The 27007-nt window shown below is 43.1% G+C and overlaps 1 protein-coding gene across 1 annotated transcript in view; it reads left to right on the forward strand.

The window, feature by feature from the left end:
• Positions 1 to 27007, forward strand: part of LOC126169189 (protein couch potato-like) — a 195459-nt gene that overhangs the window by 124903 nt on the left and 43549 nt on the right. The window contains exon 6 of the mRNA XM_049920621.1: positions 14256 to 14467. Within this exon, the coding sequence (XP_049776578.1) occupies positions 14256 to 14467 (212 nt within the window). The remainder of the gene's footprint in view (positions 1 to 14255; positions 14468 to 27007) is intronic.

Here is a 27007-nt window from a genome sequence, read left to right on the forward strand (position 1 = left end):
CCTTAGGTTGGTTAGGTTTAAGTAGTTCTAAGTTCTAGGGGACTGATGACCTCAGATGTTGAGTCCCATAGCGCTCAGAACCATTTGAACCATTTTTTTGTGGCCATTATCACGTCGGAGGCCTGTTCACATGAATTAGCTGCACCAATTCACTGCCCTTTTATACCATGTATGCCGCCTTTTGTATACGTGCATATCACTGCCCCATGACTTTCGTCATTTCACTGAAAAGCTGCGTTGTATTCAAACTGACCTATTGATACCTTTGCCGTTTACATGACTAGGAAATCCAGTAAAACTACGGAGCCCGTGTTGAAATCTCCCTTCTTAGAACCACCACCCCAAAGCAAAAACAGTCTCCTAAATTTGCAAATGTTTGACACACGAATGGAAAACTGAAACTTTGAATCTAGACGTGCTGAAAACTCTCACATCATGGAATCTCCTAAGGATGGATCGAGTTCGAGATCTTGTCCTGCATACTGTTCTAATCTGTCAGCAAATCTTCTTTAAGTATCTCTGGTGTAGAGAGGAACATTCCGATTCAGTGACGTAGTTGACGAAGTCGCTGTATGAAGCGCATGTGGTCACCTTCTACACCTGCGTGCACTGACAACAGGAATTAAGAACAACTCACCCTGTTCCCCTACTTTTTGAGGTACAGGTAGTCAGTCAGTCTCATGGAATCGACGAGCCGTTTGCGGAATATGACGTCATTTAAAAACGGTAAAATTGGAGTTTTGTTTAAAAAAACAACCATATCATCATTTATAGGTGTAGCAAAAAATTTGTACACTTTTCCGTGCAGCGTTCGACGCCACAGTACAAATATTGTAAATCTGACACTAGTAGAACAGATAGAGAGCGGTAGCGCTTTACATGATAGTAACAGATGAAGCTATTGCACTGTCATTATAGTGGTCCGGTTGTACGGAGGCAATCATGATGTACTATAATTAGCACAATGATCCTTAAGTAATTTGCACTTGTATGATTACAATGCAATTTGTCTGACAATAGTCAGTGTTAGCTGGTAAGTATCATTAGCTATAACGCAAGTGTCGGCTTTAACAAAATTGTGAATATACTTATACATCTTGTGCTTTAACCTGTCATTCTCCTCTGTTTCTAGTGTTGTCCAGTTTGTCTTTTTTCCTCTCGCTTCGATTTACGCTGTTTGTTAAAATTCCAAAAATGTGACACTTGCATGCTTATTGTAGTTAAGGCGCAAGCAGTAGTGTATCTCTATCTTGATTTGTGCGCCTGCGCAGTAACTTGGAGGTTACCCAGTAACATGGACGAAAAACGTTAGTAGTTTTCAGCCTGGTTCAAGGTAACGTCGAGTTCGCCCAAAGGGGAGCACAAAACTGATATAGTATGTTCCGGATAACCTAACTTAACAGCACCTCGATAACAGAATTCTGTTTTCAGTACGTGTCAGTGTTCAAGCAAATGCTATTTAGTCTAAAACTTTGTATCACACAATGTCGGCAATAAATTAATCTTGCGTGTCGGTAAATATTTTACAAAATTCGTCATAAATTCGTCATCATGTCTGTAGCAGCACGCAGGATTAATGGGGAATATTATAACTTCACTATTATGTCATGTCCCGGGTATGCCAAGACAGAAATATAAAGGAAGGAACATTCAACCAGTAACGATCTGCGATGTTCTCCTGAGGTAGATGCCCCAGTTTCCCGTTCCCGATCAATACTAAGGGTTACCCAAGCAGTGAGGTCATGCAAGGTGAAGAAATCGGTCACCATCTCCAACCACCGGGAGGTGTCCTGGTCAAAAGTTTTCATTGATATATCACGACATATTAGGATCTTAGGATCTTCCATGAGTTTCTCCTCTCTCTCTCTCTCTCTCTCTCTCTCTCTCTCTCTCTGACACGCACACACACACACACACACACACACACACACACACACACACACACACAACATTTACACTCCCGCCCTTACGCACCCACATCTAAAATCAATATTTCTTCTCGTGCCAAATTTACAAAAATAGAGCTTCTCACTCTAATAACTTTTTGTGAATAAAGCCGTTTAGAAAGCTTAATATATTACTTTATTTATAACTGAGTTTCGCTCACTGCCATCATCAAATCGAACCTAGGACCTGTAAAACAAGATTCAGTGTTCAGTTCAATAAAACCTATCTATGTTCTGTTGAATTTGGCACAAAGTTGTTTTACAGACTGTAAGTTTGGTCTGATGACGGCAGTAATCCAGATGTCGTTAAAAATAAAGAAATAAATTAAGCAATCTGGAGGGCTTTATCTACAAAAATCCGCAATGATCCCAGACAGAGTCAAGAAATTTGCTTAACTAACAATAATGTTTTACTGAAAATTATAGTTTGGCGCTACATGTTTCTCGGTTTAGCAGCGAGTCTGTAGAAAGCGGAATAGGCAACACACAGCATAACGGGTCGTATCTTGCCATTCAACACTGCGAAAGCTAACCCTTTCCTGGATTATTTTAATGAAGTGGCGCTTAGGATTTCCTTCTACCTGTTCTCCGCAGATTTCTCGTCAAAGCTGTTCTTGCAGTACACTGCATTAGTTTGCAGACCCAAACTGGTGACCTGTGTGGCAATAATTGGGAGTGCAGGTAACTAATCTATTTGAAGTAAATCCCGGGATTTGTTACGGTAGATTTATTAACGAAGACCGAAAAACAGTTTACAATTAAACAGTTGAAACCTTCCGTCTTACGAACTACAAGAAATCGAGAACATTTGTAACACAACTGGTACAGAGAACAGACTCGGCCTATAACCTATCGCTGATTGAGTAGACTGGCGCGTAACAGAAATCTCGCACATACTTCATATAAGCTTTTAGCTTTTAGTATGTGATCGGTTGATGAATAATTTTCATTTGTTTTCAGATTTAACGGGTTCATTGCACAGTGTACTGCAGTATCAAAGCTTTAACGAGAAAAAACAAGTGTTATTTCCACCCTCCATGTTCACCAATTATGGCGCCGAAGGACTTCTTTTAATTTCCAAAAATAAACGTTCATATCAAGGATCTATACTTCGACGGCATAACCTGCATTCAAGCATTCAGTTGAACAACATCGTTGTATGAACGTCCTGTGCGCTGTACGCAAGTGAGGTGGGGGGGGGGGGGGGGGGAGAGGTTGCGTAACGCTTAAAGCACTAAAACCGTCTTTTCTCTATTTTTTGTTAATCCGGTCTCATAAGATGGGGTACAGGTTACGCACAATCATCCACCTATGTGATGTCACCCACACCAATTCCAACAACTTTCCCTTATATTAAGAACAAGACCAGGAAAAGGAATGCTAATTTCGAACAAAACTTCACTTCATTCTGTTATTTTATTACAATGTAGTCATAAGATAACTAAACACGCAAATTTCATTTTTGTAGTCTACTATAAAGCTTTACGCCCACTATATTAGTGTTGTTCAAATGAACACCTGCATTAGTACTGTTCACCGTCCATATTTTCTCATCTTGATAGCAAGCGAATGATTTATGGCTTTTGCGTCTGTTTGTACATAAAATTTCATTAAATCTAAAATAAAATCACTCTGTCTAACGCTGTGTATCACTAGCTTGTACTTTTTTATCTTACGGTTTTTGGCTTCGTTATTACAGTTAATTCTTTTGACGATCGTTAAAGTAACATAAAAAATTCATGCTAGTGGTGAGTGCGACATCATTACTTTAAAGCATTTTCTGACCACTGCATAGTGGCCTTGTTACTTTCACACGTTACTGACCTCTGAGGTGATCTGTTTGCAAACTGTGAGTGTCATGATAAGATGTGTTTACAACTGCAGTCTGTTTTCATTAGTCACGGTCCAGTCGATACTAGACGACTAACACAATGAAATAAAATCACTCGTTAATTATCCACTGGGGGTCGTATTTCACATTTTGCGAACATATGTGAACAATCTCTGAAACTGCTCTGTAGAGGGAATATACATTCTTTATAAGGTGAGATTTGTGATTATAGTTACAAGATATACCCCATGGAATATCAACAGCACAACTGGATAGTTTATAATGAAATGAAAAACTTTGAACCGATAGGATTGCAACGCTTTATTGCATAGTCAGCCTGGAATGTACGGAAGTATACGTTGTATCCTGCCTCTCACAAGCGGTTAAACATATTGAAACAATAATTTTGCAAAAAATAGTACGCCAAAGAACTAGTATTTATCTGTAGGTTTAAGGTAGGTAACTCCATTTCGAATTTCTAAGAAAAATGGAAATAAGTTATAGGAAAAGATGGTAAAAGAATCAAGAGGGGATAATAACAATGGAAGATCAAGAACGAGGTGCTCTGATTGAAAAGGGTCACAGATAGGGTTATAGTCTTTCGCCCTTACTGTTGAATCAATACACCAAAGATGCAATAACGGAAACAACCCAAGGTTCAAAATTGGGATTAAAATTATAGTTAAAAGAAATCAGTAAGATTCCCGGATGCGAAAGACATAGTCAGTGAAACTGAAGAAGAATTACAAGATGTTTTGAATGGATCGAACTGTCTAATGAGTACAGAATATGGATTAAAAATAAACTGCAGAAAGATGAAAGTAATATGTGGTAGCGGAAACGAGATTAGCGATAAACTTAACATTAAAATAGGGACTACTAAGTAGACGATAGCGAATTCTGCTACTCTGGAAGTAAAACAGCACATGACGACGAATGTCACAGCATTGTATTGGTAGTTAATCTTGGCCTGTGGGAAAACATGAAAAAAGAGAATCGAAACGTCTTAGACGTGATGCTGTAGAAGAATGTTTAAAGTTGGGCGGACTGATAAATTGAGTGGACTGGTAAGAAAAGGAATGAGGAGGTTCTCCACAGAATCGGTGAAAAAAAGAACATATTGCAAACTGACGAGAAACAGGGGCAGGATAATAGGATATGTGTTAAGACAATGGGGAATAATTTCATTGGTACTAGAGGGAGCTGCAGAGAGGAAGAACAGAGACTGGAAAACAGAGATTGGGATACATACAGTACGTAATTGAGGACTTAGGGTGCAAATGCTACTCTGAGATGAAAAGTTTGGCACAAGAGAGGAATTCAAGGCGGGCCGCGTTGAACCACTCAGAGCGGTGGTGAGTCAAAAAATAAATAAATAAAATGAAAAAAATATCCAGTTCATCTCGCCGTTTGGATTCAAAAAGATCTTGATCATATCTGACACGTTAAACGTATTATGAGCTCTTGATGCAACAGCAATGTAGAAAGTATACTACGATCACTTATGTATGTTGTGCTGAATATGGTTGAGCTGTAACGATGTGGAACTACGACGAACTTTTGGAGGTACCATCGCAACAAGGTCCCCTATAAAAGGATTATTTGGAATTTCTCGCAACAGACATGACGCATAAGGGCATTTTAGTTATCTCAGATTTGTATACTTCCTACCGCATCCCCGCACTTAAAGCGAAGGCAAGTAACGGATTGGAAGAAGAGTGGGAATAATCACGGCCGTGGATGGGTCGCTATGACCTTTCGTCATAGCAGATCATGGTTTCTAGAGTGGACTTAATCGTCCAGTCAACGAAGGAAAATTAGCAGAACAAATCGTGTAGTCGCAGTTTTTTGAACAGTGGTAGGAGGGAGTGTCATTAACTACATACCAAAACTCCTGACCGAGTTCGGGTGAGTTTAAGGATCATTTTTTTACGTCCTTCACGAATAATCTGAAACCCTCGAATTCTAGCGAAAATGTTTCCCAGTACAAAATCAAACTACATTAAATTTCTTACAAAAAAATCCATCACATTTTTCTCAGAGATTAGTAGTTTCCGCTACGCAGAGGCTAGAAAAATCGTCGATTATTAAAAATAGTGTTTTAACAGTACAAAATTACTGTTTACTGTTAAATTGAGTTAAGAACAAATATTAAAAGTGTGTACCACGTCTTTATAAGTGCAGTAGAGCCGAATTGAGGGATAAACTGTGTTCTGGGGGGAGGGGGGAGGGTGGGAGGAGGATGGAGACCAAGGGGGTGGATGGCAGAAGCGCGAGGGAAGGTAGGTCGCCAAACTGTGGTCTCGCACTTGCGTGCTTCATGTTCTGCAGACTGAAGTGTGAGCATGTGACTGCCCATTCTATCCATCCCATTACGGCACAAGAAGTAACTGCAATGTGTTTGTCAAAGTTATACCGACCCTTCACACCACGCCTTGTGAATCGCTGGCGACGCAGTGTGCAGACGTGTTGGGGGGGGGGGGGGGTATTTTTCACAAAATGCGTTAACATCACGTGGACTACAGTTATGTGTCACTAATATACTGAAGCGCCAAAGTAACTGGTATAGGCCTGAGCAATCAAATACAGAGATATGTAACCAGGCAGAATACGGCTCTGTGGTCGGCAACGCCTATGTAAGACAACAAGTGTCTGGCGCAGTAGTTAGATCGGTTACTGCTGCTACAATGGCCGCTTATCAAGATTTAAGTGGTGTTATAGTCGGTCCACGAGTGATGGGACACAGCATCTCCGAGGTAGCGATGAAGTGGGGATTCTCCTGTACGACCATTTCACGAGTGGACCATGAATATCAGGAATCCGGTAAATACTAATTCTCCGACATCGCTGAGGCTGGAAAAAGATCCTGCAAGAACGGGACCCACGATTGAAGAGAATCATTCAGCGTGACAGAAGTGCAGCCCTTCCGCAAATTGCTGTACATTTCAATGCTGGGCCATCAACATGTGTAAACGTGCGAACCATTCAACTGAACATTATTGAATTGGGCTTTCGGAGCCGAAGGCGCACTCATGTACCCTTGAGGACTGCACGACACAAAGCTTTATGGCTCGCCTGTGCCCATCAACACCGATATTGGACTGTTGATGACTGGAAACATGTTGCCGAGTCGGACGAGTCTTGTTTCAAACTGTATCGGGCAGATGGACGTGTACGGGTATGGAGAAAACCACATGAATCCATGGACCCTCAATGTCAGCACAGGGCTGTTCAAGCTGGTGGAGGCTCTGTAATAGTGTGGGGCGTGTGCAGTTTGAGTGATATGGGACTCCCGACACGTCTAGATACGACTCTGACAGGTGCCAGGTACGTAAGCATCCTGTCTGATCACCGGCATCCATTCATATCCATTGTGCATTCCGACGGACTTCGGCAATTCCAGCAGGACAATGCGACACCCCACACTTCCAGAATTGCTACAGATTGGCTCCAGGAACACTTTTACAAGTTTAAACACTTCCGATGGCCACCATACTCCCCAGACATGAACATTATTGAACATATCTGGGATGCCTTGCAACATGCTGTTCAGAAGAGAAATCCATCCCCTTATTTATGGACAGCCCTGCCGGATTCGTGGTGTCAGTTCCCTCCAGTACTACTTGAGACATTAGTCGAGTCCATGTCAGGTGGTGTTGCAGCACTTCCGCGTGCTCGCGTGGACCCTACCATAATAGGCAGGTGTACCAGTTTCTTTGGCTCTTCAGTGTAATACTAACCCAAGAAACGCATATGGATAGAATTTATGTAAAAATCTGCAAACTGATCTGCGGTGCAGAAAGGGGAATTGATTCTTAGTCATCCTGCACCGCAGCTGCAATGTTCTTCCTCGAAAGGCAACTTCCTCCCACCACAAGCACTGCTCGCTTTGCCGACCGGAGTGGCCGTGCGGTTCTAGGGGCTACAGTCTGGAACCGCGAGACCGCTACGGTCGCAGGTTCGAATCCTGCCTCGGGCATGGATGTGTGTTATGTCCTTAGGTTAGTTAGGTTTAAGTAGTTCTAAGTTCTAGGGGACTGATGACCTCAGAAGTTGAGTCCCGTAGTGCTCAGAGCCATTTGAACCATTTTTGAACTGCTCGCTTTTCACTTTACAGACAGAGTACACCTCCTTAGCATTTCTTGTCCAGTTCTCTTACCTGAGCAGACGAAATAACTTCATTAAGGTCTTGTTTACATAGTGGAGTTATTTCCAGTTTATCAAATGACTAATTATTTGCCGTTGTTAATTGAGCTTTAATGTTAAATAGTTCCTATAAACAGTGTCTGTTTAATTTTTAAGTTGCCAGTGACCTTCGTAGTATTATTGGGAAAGGGACTGGATTGGTAAGTGTGGTATCTTGCTGTGGCTACCGCTGACAGTGGATTGCAAAACCATGTAATTCTGTTGTAGCCACTTGATGGTGAATTAATGAATGACAAGAAAGGTACTGCACTTCTCTCACGATTAATTGTGTTACTAGTGGACTGCATAAATCTCTCTCGTTCAGCAATTGCTGTGGTCTGCACAGAGTGGAGCCACTTACGGTACGCCCACCGTAATCTTCGAAGATGGATGTGAATGTGTGTGATTGCATGCGACTGATCATGTTCAAGCGTAGAACAGTGTAACCTGGCGTAATGCGTTGCCTGACTTAAGATGAAATATTTTAGATTCAGTAATAACTAGATGACCTGCTCCTGTCGGCGAGGAAGACAGTTTAAGCGTCTGAGCCTTTCAGACAGTGGGAGAGCTGAGGCTGGGATGATGTATTTGTAACCGCTGATGTTGTGAAAAGTGGTTCAGTCTGTGATAATGGTTATAACAAAATCAACATTGTCGAATTCATATTGATATCATTTTACACTTGGGATATGATGTTCAGTGTGGTAGAATGTTGAGAGCGCCAGTTGTTGGATGTTTTCACATAATATGTCACTTAACAACTGCAGGTAAGTACTCATTTAATAAACTGAAAGTAACTCCACTGAGTGGAGCTTTTTTTGTCTGCTCATGTAAGAGAACTGGACAGGGAATGCTGAGGAGATACGTAGGTCTGTAACCTAAAAAGAGAGCAGCGTTCGTGGGGGTGGATGGGGAATGAGGAAGCCGCCTTTGTCGTAACAAAGCTACAGGATGACTAAAAATCAATTTCCCCTCTAGCAGTGTAGAGCAGTGTGCAGACGTTTATGTAAATTCTGGACATACTCGTTTTTTTTTTGCCTTAGTAACAATAGTGACTCATATGTATTTCATGAAGTGCTAACGCACTTTGTGGAAAACACCCCACCAGCACATCTGTGCACCGCATTGCCAGTAATTTGTAAGGCGCTCTGCGAAGGGTCAGTATAACTTCGTGAAAGACACTGTAGCTTATTGTGGTGTAGAGAGGTAGATAGAGACCTGCTCGCTCCTTATTTTGCGGGTCTGTGTAGGAGGGAAAAACATGAATACAATCTGATGACCTACGTCCCCTGCAACGCGGAAACTGTTAGTCCTGGTGCCCTGGTATTCACTTACAGCTAGTGTCCCATTACATACAATCTCCAGTGTGGATTCATTCGTTCCACTCTCTCTGGGTTTTACAACGGTCACGAACTTAAGACTGCATTTGTGGCAGCTCAACGTCCATGTAATAAAGTGTTGCCTGTAAGCTCATATTAATTTTATCCACCGTCAATGATTATTTTAGAAACTTTGCAGGTGAGTCAATAATGATTTATAAATAAATGTGTGATAGGTCTACCAGTTATGTTTTCCCATGCACAATGTGTTTCAAGACCTTATTCTCATATACTAGTGCTGTTTGGGTTTATAGCACTTTTAACGTGGTGTCTGTGGGAGTGTTGTATCTCTTTTTACCTGCAGTCGTCTCTGTGTTATCCCTGCAAACGTAAAATTTAATACCTTGCAAAATTAGATGGTAAAGTTAAGTGATTATATTTTTGTAGATCTACTTAGAGCTATTGTGCCTCTTCTATCATACAAAAATCTTAATATCGTTCATAATATGGTTATTTGCATGATAAAATAATACAAAGATATTGTGACAGTATTGCTTGCCAAACAGTCAGATACACTCATAGACAGATTTCTTTTTTCTTAACTTGCATTGAAGTACCACTAAGATCTACCGCTAACAACAATAATTTTAAATGAATATTATGAAATTAAAAATAATTTTTTCTAATATTCTAATACGTTAAGATGTTTACAAATTATTAAGATATTATACATATATATTCATACATTATATGTACATATTTTACACATTCTACATCATATTAAGGTATTTTACATTGAGATATTTGTATTTCGAAAGATATTTACATTGCGGTTATAACTATGGAACACGAGGTTAATACTTCAAAAATTAGATTTATTACAGTTTTTAAAGGCAAAATTGGTGCATTCACTCCTTATGAGCTCTAGCTTGCCTGATTTTCCCGTAGTGGTCACTTTGCGAGACATATGGAAGACATATGGCAGAAAATAATATCTACCAGCCTGTTCTTGGAATGTATGCTCTGAGAACTTCAACGGTAAGCCGCTCCTTGATGCACAACGCCTTTTAGAATATGTCGCTGGAATTTTAGTTTTCGCGCTTACTAAACTCTCCTGACACGAAAAGCTTTGCTCTTCGTTGGGTCTTTTGTACCTATTCAACCTGATAAGCGTCCAAGATGCGTAACAATCAAGAATTAGTCTTACAAGCACTTTGCAGCACACTTCTTTCGTGGAGAAATTACATTTCCTTCACATTCTTCCAGTGACTCTCAGCCTGGAATCTGCTTTTCCCACAGTCAGTTTCATGCGGTCATATCACTCCTTTGTTTATTGCGGTTGTTATAGTTTCCAGACGTTTATCGCTTATAGCGTACAGAGTCCTATCTCCGCATCATCGCAGCCGAAATGTATTTAATTATACACTATTGTAGACTTCCTCAGGTTGCAATTATTAGTGTAGGGCAGCCAAAACGTTTTAAGACCTTCCACACAGCTTCTCAGGGCACTGTATCAAAGGCCTCTCCTAGGTCATAGAACAGAAATAATAAAGGATTACGTTGTTCCTTGCACTTCTCCTGCAGTTGTCCTGTATATAACATAATAAAAATTGTACCTCTGAAGAGGCGAAATCCGTGCTGAGGTTCAGGAAATGCAGCCTCGGAAAGAGTGTGGAGGCCATTCAACAGAATTGTAGCAAACATGTTACCAGTCACGGAGAGCGAGGATATGCCACATTAATTACCATATACGCTTCAGTCGGCTCTTTTAAGGATGGTGACAGTTGGTTCTTATAGGTTGCCCACTTTATAAGAAAGAGAGGGAAGAGTCTGGTTTTTAGAGCACGCCACCACTCTGAATGATCTCCAGCGGAATGCTATCAGGTCCAGGTGCCTTCCTCGGTTTTATGTTATCTAGAGCCTTGGTGAATTCATGAAATGTCTGTAGAGCCTTGGTGAATTCATGAAATGTCTGTGGGACTGCCACACAAAGTCGTACTGGATGTTCGAGAAATTTGTCAGCAATAGTAGAACTACAGTTTAAGAGTGAGATAAAATGCTCTTTCCAGCGATTCATGATGTCCTGACTGTGAGGGAGGATGGACTTGCAGTCTGCTGCTTTCTGAGTTCCTGATGAGGAACGGTCAAGCCCACAGTCTTTTTTATCCCTGCATAAAAACTCCACAGGTCCCTGGCATCTGACTGACTTTGGAGTTCCTTAAATTTTTGTTGCCACGAGATGTTCTTGATTGTTCTTATTTCAGTTTGACATTTCTGCTTTAACTCTTGAAAGTGTGTTTTCCTTTCCATGGAGGATGGATCTCGCGCAAGCATCCCGCTTGACACTTATGAGGTTCTTATGTCGTCAAACCAGTCATTTTTCTTCTTTGTATCAAAACAAATGACTCCTCTGCAGTCTTCTTGATCGTGTTTTTTTTTTAAAGTAGACCATTCCCGTTCAACATTTGTTGTGTTAACTGGGATGTTGCTAATTCGCTCCAAAAGCGTGTCTTGCAAGAGAGAGCGAACAGTTTCATTATGCATGCCTTGATGTCGAACTTTCTCCTAGAAGGATTTGAGAAGTGGGATCGTGGTATGCGATGGACGAGGATCCTCAGAGGACTAAACAGCAGTTTGTGATCAGCCAAGCAATCATCGATATTTCGGACTGTTTTTGTGACCAGGATGTCTTTAACGTCGCGCTGCGGAGTGTTGAGATAGTCACTAAGATACCAGCATCTTATAGCGGTTAGGTAAGCGGAATGCTTATTGGTGATAAAAAGTTCGCGCCCTGCTTAGAGACCTAGAACTAACAGCCCATTTGCATTACTATTTCCGTGACTATGATTATCCATAATATTTCCCCAAATAATATTCTCTCTTCCCACTCTAGCAGTCACACCTAGTAACAAGGCTTTATCTTCATTTGCTATCCTGATGAGAACATTGCTCAGCTGATGGTAGAACTGGTTCTGTGTACACTCCTCACTGCCTAAAGTGAGAGCATAGGCAGATATGTGACGAAGCTATCTACAGCTAGAGGAATTGGAAGAGTGATTACATTGTGAAGAGATAAGGTATTTGTACATTAGTTTGATTTAATCAACTTTTTAAGCCATATCTGTGGCTGATTGGTGTTAATAAAAGCTATAGTTGAAATTAAGAGTCCACGACTGTCTGAGTAACAAAGGCAGCGGCCTGCAACTGAGTCAAGAGTGGGACCGTGTACTAATCCGACAAAGGCAAGGCGTTCGCATTCAGTGAGGCTCGCAATCCGAGGTAGTTGGCAGGCAGGCGTCGCTCTCCCCCCCCCCCCCCTCACCGTAGCGGCCACATGGGCGCTCCACATGAAGATGTGGAGGAATTAGACCCGAGCAGAGCAACAGTCATCAGACTGTCTGACGAAATACCGTGGAGAACACACGACGTGATACGTGAGAACTCTAAACTACTGGCCATTAAAATTGCTACACCACGAAGATGACGTGCTACAGACGCGAAATTTAACCGACAGGAACAAGATGCTGTCATATGCAAATGATTAGCTTTTCAGAGCATTCACACAAGGTTGACGCCGGTGGCGACACCTACAACGTGCTGACGTGAGGAAAGTTTCCAACCGATTTCTCATACACAAACAGTAGTTGACCGGCGTTGCCTGGTGAATCGTTTTTGTGATACCTCGTGTAAGGAGCAGAAATGCCTACCATCACGCTTCCGACTTTGATAAAGGTCGGATTGTAGCTTATCGTGATTGCTTTATCGTATCGCGACCATGCTGCTCGCGTTGGTCGAGATCCAATGACTACTAGCAGAATATGGAATCGGTGGGTTCAGGAGGGTAATACGGAACGCCGTGCTGGATCCCAACGGCCTTGTATCACTAGCAGTCGAGATGACAGGCATCTTATCCGTATGGCTGTAACGGATCGTGCAGCCACGTCTCGATCCCTGAGTCAACAGACGCGGACGTTTGCAAGACAAAAACCATCTGCACGAACAGTTCGACGATGTTTGCAGCAGCATGCACTATCAGCTCGGAGGCCAGGGCTGCGGTTACCCTTGACGCTGCATCACAGAGAGGAGCACCTCCGATGGTGTACTCAACGACGAACCTGTGTGCACGAATGGCAAAACGTCATTTTTTCGGATGAATCCGTTTACAGCATCATAATGGTCGCATCCGTGTTTGGCGACATCGCGGTGAACGCGCATTGGAAGCATGTATTCGTTATCGCCATACTGACGTATCACCCGGCGTGATGGTATGGGGTGCTATTGGTTACACGTCTCGGTCGCCTGTTGTTCGCATTGACGGCACTTTGAACAGTGGACGTTACATTTCAGATGTGCTACGACCCGTGGCTCTACCCTTCATTCGATCCATGCGAAACCCTACATTTCAGCAGGATAATGCACGACCGCATGTTGTAGGTCCTGTACAGGCCTTTCTGGATACAGAAAATGTTCGGTTGCTCCCCTGGCCAGCACATTCTCCAGATCTCTCACCAACTGAAAACGTCTGGTCAATGGTGGCCGGGCAACTGGCTCGTCACAATACTCTTGATGAACTGTGGTATCGTGTTGAAGCTGCAAGGGCAGCTGTAGCTGTACACGCCATCCAAGCTCTGTTTGACTTGCCCAGGCGTATCGAGGCCGTTATTACAGCCAGAGGTGGTCGTTCTGGGTACTGCTTTCTCAGGATCTATGCACCCAAATTGCGTGAAAATGTAATCACGTGTCAGTTCTAGTATAATATATTTGTCCAGTGAAGACCCGTTTATCATCTGCATTTCTTCTTGGTGTAGCAGTTTTAATGGTCAGTAGTGTACAAATGAGAATACACGTTTGAAACGTGTTGTGCTATGAATGAAAATGTTGTGGAAAACCTTGTTATTTTACTTAGTAGAAGGTAGGCTGCGATGAGAGGAGAGTAGAGGCGCGCCGTGAGCGGCCGGTGTGGTGTGGTTGCAGCCGCCGATGGCGATGGCGCACCCGGCGGCGGCCGCGGCGTTGACATCCATCCACGCGTCGCTGCCGCACTTCCTGCCGTCGCCGGCGCTCGCGTCGCCCGTGGGCTCCTCCTCGTCGCAGCCGGGCGTCAGCAACGCCCCCTGCTCCACGCTGTTCGTCGCCAACCTGGGCCAGTTCGTGTCCGAGCACGAGCTCAAGGAGCTCTTTAGCAGGTGCGTGCCTCTACCTACACTAACTCACCAAACCCCTACACCAGACTACATTTCTTATGTGGCCTCGAGCACAGAGGGCAGTACGAAGGTCATTCCGAAACTAATGCCGCCCATTTATCATCGCGGAAACTACAAGAGGGGCCAAATAAAACTGGCCCATAAAATAATATGTGCGCCAGAAGATAGGCCACCCAACTTGCATCATCCGCATCTGTAGTTCAATTCTTTTGTCTTGGCGGTTCGCGCATGCCCGCCCAGACGCGGGAGATTGCTGCGTTGCCAGTTGCACGCGCCAAGAGAACAGCGCCATAGTATAGTTCGCAAACTTACGTATAGGGGGGAGCGCGCAGTTTATGAAGTAAAGCCACCACGGCCGCATTAACCCTTTCGCTGCTACAGATACGTGCTCCCCGCATTCCGGGCTGTGCGAGATTTTGTCATCACTATACTGCTCGCCTGTGCGGACACATGGCGTTTCGACTGCTTTGACACACTTTATCATTCGATTTCACAAAAACTATTTGGCCCAAAAATTTGATTTTTACACATCTTCTTGACTGATACCATCCCCACATAAATGACTTAATTTTGTTTGGATGTTCAATGCAGTTATTGTGCAGCATTAGATGTAGTAAACCACTGCACGAAATTTTGAAGAGTTTGCAGAGGTAAGAGTCCATAGGGTATACTTTCCATATGGTCGATTTTAGTTGCCACTACAAATTTCAAAAAATTACATTCAAACGAATAAAATTCATAAAGTAAGACACTTCGATATCGTTTTTAAATAAAGAAAATATTAAGCATCGAACAAGATTTGAACTCACAACCTTTCGCTTGGCAACCAAAAATCTTTAACCATTACGCTAACGCAGCTCATCCTTCAATAAATATCCGGCAGAACTTTAAAATGGCACGCAAAATACCGACGAACACTGCTGGTATGACTATGAATTACTCACGTTTCGTCGAAGTACAATAGGAAATAAACAATTACCGCTCTTCTTTATTGCGAAAAAGAGGTCAGTGAGAATGATACAAACACCTTTCCTTGTTATCGCCTGAATTGGAGGCTTATTGCTTGTTTGTTTTAATTAATTAATACAATATGAAGCAATTGGTACAAAGAATGCTTTTTCCAAACTTACTATAAAAGAAAGTCTGCTATAAAGACATTGCTTTTGTTCAATCACCTTATTTATGATTGAACGTTTCTAACACTGAAGACACTCGTCCGTGCTCTGCACTGCAGTCGAGCTCTGGCAACGTCGTTCCCTGTTCATTGGTTGACTGTGTTTTGTGACGTCAGATGCGCAGAACGAACCTAAACTCGGCCGCCGTCGTAAATGACGCGCACTTTAGGGCATATGATGTAAGCTGGGTTGCCGACCGACATTAAGGTAAATGTAATATTCTTACGGGCCATTCAGAATAGTAACAGGAAGTACATGGTGATCAAAAAGTCTGCTAACATTTGAAAATTCAATACTCCACGGAAATATTTAGATAGTGGAGTAAAAATTCACACACGTTATTGAAATAACATGGAGTTTCATTCAAGCCAAAAAAGTTTATAATGAAATAAAATGCAACCAGTTGCATAAAAGAAATTTAATTTCTTTACTGGGGGCATTTAGTGCCCTTCTTCAGAGGGTTATACCTATCGTATTATCTACATCCACATCCATACTCCGCAAGCCACCTGACGGTGTGTAGCGGAGGGTACTTTGAGTACCTCTAACGGTTCTCCCTTCTATCCCAATCTCGTATTGTTCGTGGAAAGAAAGATTGCCGGTATGTCTCTGTGTGGCCTCTAACCTCTCTGATTTTATCCTCATGGTCTCTTCGCGAGATATACGTAGGAGAAGGTGAAGGTATGTTCTCGAAACTTCATCAAAAGCCCGTGCCGAGCTACTGAGCGTCTCTCTTGCAGAGTCTTCCACTGGAGTTTATCTATTATCTCCGTAACGCTTTCCCGATTACTAAATGATCCTGTAACGAAGCGCGCTGCTCTCCGTTGGATCTTCTCTATCTCTTCTATCAACCCTATCTGGTACGGATCCCACACCGGTGAGCATTCAAGCAGTGGGCGAACAAGTGTACTGTAACCTACTTCCTTTGTTTTCGGATTGCGTTTCCTTAGGGTTCTTCCAATGAATCTCAGTCTGGCATCTGCTTTACCGACGATTAAATTTATATGGTCATCCCATTTTAAATCACTCCTAATGCCTACTCCCTGATAATTTATGGAATTAACTGCTTCCAGATGCTGACCTGCTATATTGTAGCTAAATGATTAAGGATCTTTCTTTCTATGTTTTCGCAGCAATAAGATGCATGTATCAAAATGCGACGGTCATGTGCTTCATAGTGTATGTACAAAATTTGCGTACAGAAGCGAAACAACAAGTGCAGACATCATGCCAGAACAGGAGCTAATCATCTTCTAGATCTCTGAGGCGCCTTGGCTCAGTTCGCGCGGCTCCCCCCGTTGGAGGTTCGAGTCCTCCTCCGGGCATGGCTGTGTGTGTTGTCCTTAGCGTAAGTTACTTTAAGTTAGATTGAGTAGTGTGTAAGCCTAGGGACCGATGACCTCAGCAGTTTGGTCCCATAGGAACTTACCACAAATTTCCAAATTTTTCCAGCTCCTTTATACAGATTTTGTACAGACACTATGAATCACGTCCGCAGCTCGTGGTCGTGCGGTAGCGTTCTCGCTTCCCGCGCCCGGGTTCGCGGGTTCGATTCCCGGCGGGGTCAGGGATTTTCTCTGTCTCGTGATGACTGGGTGTTGTATGATGTCCTTAGGTTAGTTAGGTTTAAGTAGTTCTAAGTTCTATGGGACTGATGACCATAGATGTTAAGTCCCATAGTGTTTCAGAGCCACTATGAATCACATGACCGTGGCATTTTGCTGTGTGCACTTATAGTTGACACTTTCCAAATGATGCGGTAGGTATAACCTTCTGAAGACGGGCACTAGGTGCCCGAAACCGGTAAAGAAATTAAATTTCTTTTGGGCAACTAGTTGCTTATTATTTCATTATATACGGCTACAGGATGGATAAATACTAAGCCAAAAAAGGTACACAGAAGGCCACCAGATGATACAAGAGCAGTAATTAACATAACAATTCACTTGTAGCAACGACGGTGTTCTTTATAATGCTCCACATGTCATCCGTCATTCATCAACAATACCTGTAGTCGACGGACAATGTTGTGAATAGTACTGTGCAGCGTATCAGTAGGTATGGTGAGGAACGGCTGTCAGAGATATTCTTTTAGCATCCCTAATGAGGTCGGGCAATCGCGGTAGACTTGCAACTTCAGGTAGCCCCACAACCAATAATCACACGCATTGAGGTCTGTGGACCTGAGAGGAATGGCGGCTCAGCATGCAATCGTCACCAAACGATGTTTGCAAGAGATATTTAACGCGTGTGGCAATATGGGGTGGAGCGCCATCCTGAATAAAAGTTGTACCTTGCAGCAGGTGTTTATCGCCCAGACTGGGGATGATACGATTCTGTAAGAGATCGGCACACCCCGCATCCGTCTCGCCGCAGAAGCAGCACCCGCATTTCCTCGAAGAAAAAGGGTCCGATCACGATCGATGTGGTAAATCCACAGCACACTGCGACTTTCTCGTCATACAATGGTGTTTCTAAAACAGTTATAGGATTTTCGATAGGCTAAATTCTGCAGTTGCTGGTGTTCACTGACCCTCTATGCAATGGGCTTTGTCAAATCAAATGGTTCAAATGGCTCTGAGCACTATGGGACTTAACATCTGAGGTCATCAGTCCCCTAGAACTTAGAACTACTTAAACCTAACTAACCTAAGGACATCACACACACCCATGCCCGAGGCAGGATTCGAACCTGCGACCGTAGCGGTTGCTCGGCTCCAGGCTGTAGCGCCTAGAACCGCACGGCCACTCCGGCCGGCTGGGCTTTGTCGGTCCAGCGTCATCTGTTGGCAGGTTTTGCACTTGCTTTTGGTTTCAATAAAACCCCATGTCATTTCAGGCATCTCTGTCAAGTTTTACCTCTCTACCTATGTTATTCTGTGAACAGGCTCATTTACAAATGCTTACGAACTTTCGGGTTATCCTGAACTAGAGGAAGATTTTAGGGACATACTGTCATTTTTCACATAATCATTATCGTTCGTACTGAACTTTTCCCAACGATGAACAAGGGTCTGTGCGCCGTGCTCATAAAAACCTGAACCAGCTGACGCTGTCCTGTTTTCCAGCATTGACGACAGGATCAGCAGGTTGAAAACCGTGACTACGTAGTCCACCTGTCGTAGGCTCAAACGGGTCGATGTCGCAGGGGGTTCCACGTGGACTGCACAGTGGTCACGATAGTGCAGTCCAGTGAAATTCGACAATGAGCTCCGTGGTAGCAAGACTGTTGTGGGACCATGTGTTATCAAGTGACAGTTTGGCTTCTTTTCTAACCCGACAATGTAAATTCGGGCATTCAGTCGTTATAGTGTCGTCTTGTAGTGTTGTGAATTGACTGTTCTTTTAGGCTCCATTGCATGCAAAACAACCACACGCTACCTGTCCAGAAGATGTTCACGTCATTTTTCATGCAGATGACTGTGTCTTGAAATTCATATTCAACAACATTCGCATGTCGCCATTCTATCGACCATCTTCTGGATTCCAGCTTATTGCAGTGACACCACGTCTCATATCCGGTGACGATATTTTTTCAAGACTTGTCACCTTCGGCCTAGTAGTTGTCCAGCTGGTCGCAACAAATTTCCAGTCGATGATTTTTTCGTGTCTTGTAAGCAATTGCGGGACCCATCTCGCGCGCACTTTTGCCGTAACAAACGCCGCGAAACGTCTCATCTAAGGCATTACGACTGACATTCAGGAGCGCACACATTTCTGTGTCGTAAACCGCCAAACATCATGGATTAGTTGATCGAGATGCTATCAATTACCAGTGTTGGCACCTGAGTACAGTTCACCAAGGCACGGTCTGATGTGCATATCCTTTACGCCGCTACTGAAACGCACTACCCACGACCTCAAATTACTCATGTCTACTCTTTCGTCTCCATATACCTTTAGCAAGCCCCGATGGAGTTCAGTTAGCGTAACTTGTTCAGCAATGAGGAATTCAATAGCATATTTCTGTCTGATGCGTAAATCGACGCCGGATTCATTTTTAGGACATTCACCCGCTGCTGCTATCTGCCACAGTAGAACGAAACCAAGTGGATATTAGCGGAAAGATACAAAAGTTACTACTATATCAACACAATCTGGCTCGGACACACAGAGACAACACAAAAAAGTAAGAGGCATTACTTTGAGAATGACCATCGTACTATACTGGGTTATATAAGACAACATGGGCACTCCACTGATATGATGTAGATCCATCTTCGGCGTTCACAACCACTGATGGGCTGGAAACTGATGCACATAAAGCCTCAATGGTGGGTATACGATTTCGTATGATGTCTAGAAAAGGAACAGTTTCAATCCTCTGGAAGATGTTAATGGTCCCTTGAATGTTTTTCCAGTAGCGAATACAGTAGGTTAAACACTGTTCCGGACAGGAGCGTAATCATGGCCCAGTCCTGGAGTGAGAGGAGGAGTGGGGGAGGGGGGGGGGAAGGGGTAGCCAGGGGGAGCACAATTTGTTAGTGCCTCGCCCCTCCCCCCTACTCCCCCAAATATTACTTCCAGTCACCACACTTTTAACATGCCACAGATGCCTAGCATTTCAATAATAATAGCATTAAAATAGAGAACATACTTTAACACAATAACAGTAATCTGTGCTTAGTACATCGCTTTTTGTATAACATCCAAGAAATTGCAATTGAGAGTAATACATCATTTGAAAAGCTTTCGTATTGAAAATTAGAGAAGTACATCTGTGATGCAATTGAGTTTAGAGCTGTAATAGTAGCTTGTTCAAACAACTTCCTCAACCTCATAATTTACACGACATAAAATCCAAGCGTGCACTCCCTGGTATCAGTATTTCAGTTAGCACTACGATTCTGAACAAATGTCTGCAGACTGCTTCTTTCAGTCGTTTCCTCCCAAGTTTGAGAAAGTCAACCTTTCTATTATCCTTAGTGAAGGGTCTTCCCCTTTCTGTCTTGGCAACTTCCTGTCTTTTCTGGTTCCGCCTCCTGACTCAATAAAAACGTCGGGTTCGTTGTTGACGTCAGGTGTGGTCAACTTTGAACGAGTACCTTCTGCTGTCTCGGATTTTTTCTGCAGTTGATCAGGCTGTAACACCTTAGACATGCGATTGGAAAGTATCCTACGACCCACACAGTTTGTAATTTTCCACAATACCTCTCCACTTTTAATTTTCATGCAACCTTATCCTCCTAAAGTTAGCTGAGAAACCTGGAAATTAATATACATAAAAATATAAACCCTTTCAATAGAATTACCCTTGAAGTGAAGTGGCGAAGGTCGTGACGCCCATATCGCAATCCCCGCCCCCACTTTCTTGGATCCGTACCTGTAGTGGTAGTCTCGGGCCCGAACCCAGAACCTTTTCTTCCGATGACAATCCTCTTACCCACTCAGCTATCCAGGTGCGCCCTTAAAGCTTCACTTCCGCCAGTGCCGCTCTCCTATATCTTCCTTCTTCAGCATATCTTGCTGGACTTCCACTTTTGGAAGAAAAGATATACAGTCAACAGGATTCTGATAGACTGAAAAAAAAAATCATTCCAATTACACTTCCTGGGAAATCAGAAAATCTAAAACCGTAGATTTCAACACCTCACTGTCTCCATATATTTTAAGAAAAACTGTCAAAATGTTTTGTGCGTTATTCCTTGGAGTAGCTCTTCTCTTGCTTACTCTCTGTCCTTAACTTCTCTATCCCTAATTTGTTCATTACTACTATCGCATTACCACTTTCTTGTTTCTTACGCTGGTGATAAAAATTTTGTTTATGGTTCAAAATATATATCTCTGTGTCCTTATTCGCTAAAATACTATATTTTCATGGCGTGCTTGTGACAGCAGTAACCAGGTTTCGGTTTTGTAATCAGGGCAGAGAATTCTCAACCGAAACGTCGTTGCCTTGCGACGTAAGGACTAAACGAGGTAGTGCAGTAGTAAGCACACGGCTCGCATTCGGGAAATGACGGTTCAAATCCCCGTCCTGCCATCCTGATTTGGTTTTTCCGTGATTTCTTTTAATTGCTTCAGGCTAATGCCGGGATATCCTTTGAAAGAGCACGGTCGATTTCCATTCCCATCCTACCCTAATCCGAGCTTGTACTCCGTCTCTAATGACCTCATTGTGGACGGGACATTAAACACTAACCTGCTTGCTTTTTTGCGACATAAATGGAAGAAGGAAGACGTCTAGTTGTCTGACGCCGAGTTTCACGTCCTCCTTTCTACATGACCAACAACACAGATAAAACACCTCACAGGACTGCCACGCGGCTACGTCGTAACCTGGACTTTTGTCGAACTGGCACGGCTTGAAAACCGAGCGGAAGATTCCGGCTGCCACTCCTGTGCAAAACACTTACTCCTATGACGTAATCGCCTTTCGTTGCGTGTATGCTTTTCGCGGTATTTTTCGTTTGAAGCTGACTTTAGACGGAAATGTTTACTGAAGTTTTGTTTGAAACAAGCTAGGTGTGTCATGTTCATATACCGTAGCAGCTCGCGCAGTGCAACGTTTCGTATTAGTAACTTCCAAATTAGTCTTTATATTAGCCTTGAGTTGCCCTGAGGTATCAAACAGAGTTAATGAATACCCAGCAAGGGTAGAAAGGCTTTGCGATTAAAATCTGCAAACTGGAATGTTTGAGCATCGTCCGACATTACTCAAATATTTGAGCTGCGCAAAGTTATTTCACAGCAAATATTATTCCTGTTGAACTGAATATAGAGGTACAACTGTGATGTCTGCTATGAGACGATACGAAACGATTCAATAATGATAATACTCGTATTGATGTAATGTTGAGCTCAATTACAATTTTTATCTGCAGCATGAGCCGTTTCTCTGCAGCTTTTCCCGGTGCCGTATATTACGTGCCTGCCAAATGGAAGTAAATATCGGTTAATGTATGCTCTAAGAATGAATCATTCCTAGTTAGCAATTTGATGGTGGTTTAAAGGTTGTTTCAAGAACTAAAAGTGCTTGAACTGGTTTGCATCTTCAGCAGTCTATTTCATCATTTTTTGTAGTTCAGAGAAAGCAGAAAGAAGAAATACATCAGAAATGAATATAAGCAATAAAAAACTTAAATATTTAAGTCTGACTGTTGCCAAAAGCATAGTTCAGTTACAAAACCATCCTTCAGATTACTTGAAAGTCATCTTTCAGTTATCCTCTAGTCACATTTTGTTGCAACTTCTTTCATGTGTATGTTTGCACACACTGAGAAATAGTAGCCATGTGCCTTGTCTGAGGCTTTCTCTTGAGTGTTACATTTCTGTTCTGCTGAATCACTCCTCATATTTCAAATTATTAAATGGAAAGTGGAGGTACCGCAAAAACCACTACTGGATGATACAAGTGAAAGACCATATTTCTGCCGCAAAAGCAGTGTTCTACAAGGCCACTATAAGTTAAAAGAAAACCTTTAGTGCGCCACAAAACTTAATGAAAGAGGCATTTAACGTGTTTGTATGGTTTTGTTTGCCTGACGGATTTCACAGATCACTGGTATTTCAGGACAATGGTAAAACTCCAAAACCTGGACGTTGGTTTGAACACAGCAGTACTTTACAAAACGTGATCCACGGTATTGATAGAAGCCGAAGAAATGCATTAAAATTTGTGCCACGTCCGGGACTTCAAACGAATCTCTTTCCTTACTAGGCAGGTGTGTTGGAAGGGGCTTGCCCTTGCCTTATTCTGACTCAGCCAATTACAGGGGATCACGCAGTTCAACAAGGACGCTGAATCAAAGAGCTACTTACCATTTTTCACATATACAAATCACTGCCAGAACTGAAAGATGCCTTATAAGCTGGAGAAAAAAACTCTTAGGACCAACCAAGGATTGAACCGCGATTTTTTGAAAGATGTGGAAGGAAATTAACCGTGTCCTTTTCAAAGGGACCATTCCGGCATTTCCCTTATGTAATCCAGAAAAACCATGGAAAACCTAAGTAGGGACAGCGGAAGAGATACTTGAACAGCCTTCGTCCAAAGTACATGTTCAGTGTCTAACACATAGAGCAGGAATATCCATGGAGTGAACATTACGTGTACTGTGCAAGACGAATTTTTGAAAGATGTGGAAGGAAATTAACCGTGTCCTTTTCAAAGGGACCATTCCGGCATTTCCCTTATGTAATCCAGAAAAACCATGGAAAACCTAAGTAGGGACAGCGGAAGAAATACTTGAACAGCCTTCGTCCAAAGTACGTGTTCAGTGTCTAACACATAGAGCAGGTATATCCATGGAGTGAACATTACGTGTACTGTGCAAGACGTCAACATCAGACTGAACTTCTTACGTGACTTCTACATAACGCTGATTGTTAACATTTTACGCTAAGACCGAAATTATAACACATATACTGCGCAACAGAAATAAAGGATTACTTTCTCGAAACCCCATAATTCCCACCCATTGTTACTGTTGTGGTTGACAGGAGAGCCAACACCGTGTTACTAGAGGAAGCCGAAAGGCACGCGTTTTAGCTCACGCAGGCTGGCGTGAGATCTGGAACAGGACAAGGAAATTAGAATTTAGAAAAAACGGACGTAGTTGGTGGAATACTTAACTTTAATCCATTAATGGTGAACGTCGCTCTTGACGGTACATGATTCAGTATCAATAGTAACTGGTAATGGCGCCTTGCTAGGTCGTAGCAATTGACGTAGCTGAAGGCTATGCTAGCTATCGTCTCGGCAAATGAGAGCGTATTTTGTCAGTGAACCATCGCTAGCAAAGTCGGTTGTCCAACTGGGGAAGTCTCTCTAGACCTGCCGTGCGGCGGCGCTCGGTCTGCAATCACTGATAGTGGCGACACGCGGGTCCGACGTATACTAACGGACCGCGGCCGATTTAAAGGCTACCACCTAGCAAGTGTGGTGTCTGGCGGTGACACCACAGTTACATTTAAGTCTGAAATTTGGCTCAGTGGTGGGTACAACCTTCCTCTGAAATGGCACCCTGTGACGGCGTCAATGTCGGGCTCGACGGCGCTTCAAACATCAAAGTGTCGACACATGTGAAAAAAATGTCGCAGCTCGGAAGCTCATGTGACGTATAAGATGGGTTAATTATATACTAATATGGATATGGTGTCTGTTCTTTCGGACATGTCCGAAAGAACGGACACCATTAATGACCTGCAGACGTCTAGAACGAAATTAGAATCAATACCTTCAGCTGCTGACGGGCATTGCTTCAGCTGCTGAAAAGCATTGATATATATCATCTGGGCCAAGTGAAAATGTGTGCCCAGACCGGGACTCGAAAGCGGGATCTCCTGTTTACCTGGCAGACGCTCTTTCAGCCACTGAGGGCACAGAGGATAGTGCGACTGCAGGGACTACGTCGCGCACGCCTACCTCGAGACCCACATTCTCACCTTGTATGTCCACATACTACTTTCGTAGTGTCCCTACCCAACACACCCATTACCTGTGGAAGATATTCTTACCAAGTCCCGTAAGAGTTCGTGTAATATGTGTGCATCCGCACAGAAAAAGGAGGTCATGGCCGGTATTGCCAGAACTATATACATATAAGGCATGTTGGAGTTGTTGTGGTCTTCAGTCCTGAGACTGGTTTGATGCAGCTCTCCATGCTACTCTATCCTGTGCAAGCTTCTTCATCTCCCAGTACCTACTGCAGCCTCCATCCTTCTGAATCTGCTTAGTGTATCCATCTCTTGGTCCCCCTCTACGATTTTTACCCTCCACGCTGCCCTCCAGTACTAAATTGGTCATCCCTTGATGCCTCAGAATATGTCCTACCAACCGATCCCTTCTTCTAGTCAAGTTGTGTCACAAACTCCTCTTCTCCCCAATTCTGTTCAATACCTCATCATTAGTTATGTGATCTACCCATCTAATCTTCAGCATTCTTCTGTAGCACCACATTTCGAAAGCTTCTATTTTCTTCTTGTCTAAACTATTTATCGTCCATGTTTCACTTCCATACATGGCTACACTCCATACAAATACTTTCAGAAACGACTTCCTGATACTTAAATCAATACTCGATGTTAACAAATTTCTCTTCTTCAGAAACGATTTCCTTGCCATTGCCAGTCTACATTTTATATCCTCTATACTTCGACCATCTTCAGTTATTTTGCTCCCCAAATAGCAAAACTCCTTTACTACTTTAAGTGTCTCATTTCCTAATCTAATTCCCTCAGCATCACGCAACTTAATTCGACTACATTATCCTCGTTTTGCTTTTGTTGATATTCATCATATACACTCCTTTCGAGACACTGTCCATTCCGTTTAACTGCTCTTCAAGTCCTTTGCTGTCTCTGACAGAATTACAATGTCATCGACGAACTTTGAAGTTTTTATTTCTTCTCCATGGATTTTAATGCCTACTCCGAACTTTTCTTTTGTTTCCTTTACTGCTTGCTCAGTACACAGATTGAATAGCATCGGGGAGAGGCTACAACCCTGTCTCACTCTCTTCCCAACCACTGCTTCCCTTTCATGTCCCCCGACTCATGTAACTTCCATCTGAGTTAATCATACAGTAAAGCTGCGTACCCTCGGGAAAAATCACGGCTGTAGTTTCCCCTTGCTTTCAGCCGTTCGCAGTACCATAACAGCAAGGCCGTTTTGGTTATATAAGACATATAAGGTGAGAATGTGGGTCTCGTGGGAAGCATGAGCGAGATAGTCCCTGCAGTCGCACTATTCGCTGTGTCCTCGGTTGCTCAGATGGTTAGAGTGTCTGCCATGTAAGCAGGAGATCCCGGGTTCGAGTCCCGGTCGGGGCACGTATTTTCACCTGTCCCCGTTGATAGATATCTACGTCCGTCAGCAGCTGAAGTATATATATATATATATATATATATATATATATATATATATATATATATATATATAATTCTCATGGGGTTAATTATATTACATTGGCACCAAATTTCACCAAAATTCTGCCAAATGCTACCGTGGACGTGACACATGATCGGAAGATCGGCACATCCCCTCTTACCCACAATTCACCCGTTCCTTCGACGCCTCTGCGATGGAGGTCAGAACCGCGACGTCCAGTGTCGAAATCACCCGATTTTCTTATGATTGGTCGGGGAAAGCATTGCAGACATACCGCCGCTCAGAATCAGCGCCAAAATGCCGCAGAGGGTAAAGGTGGCGTGGCATAAATGGCGTCAATCAAATCACCCCTTTCCCTAGGCATTGATTTCCACACATTTCGCGGTAACGACAGTTCGCAATACAATGAGCGAATGGAAGACGTTCTTTACACCGTTTGACGCAGCCGATACTCCCGAGCGTTTCAAGGACATCGTGGGGATACTCTTGAGCGTTTCAAGGACACAGTGGGGGTGC

Source organism: Schistocerca cancellata, chromosome 1 (genome assembly GCF_023864275.1).
Source record: "Schistocerca cancellata isolate TAMUIC-IGC-003103 chromosome 1, iqSchCanc2.1, whole genome shotgun sequence".
NCBI classification, from domain to species: domain Eukaryota; kingdom Metazoa; phylum Arthropoda; class Insecta; order Orthoptera; family Acrididae; genus Schistocerca; species Schistocerca cancellata.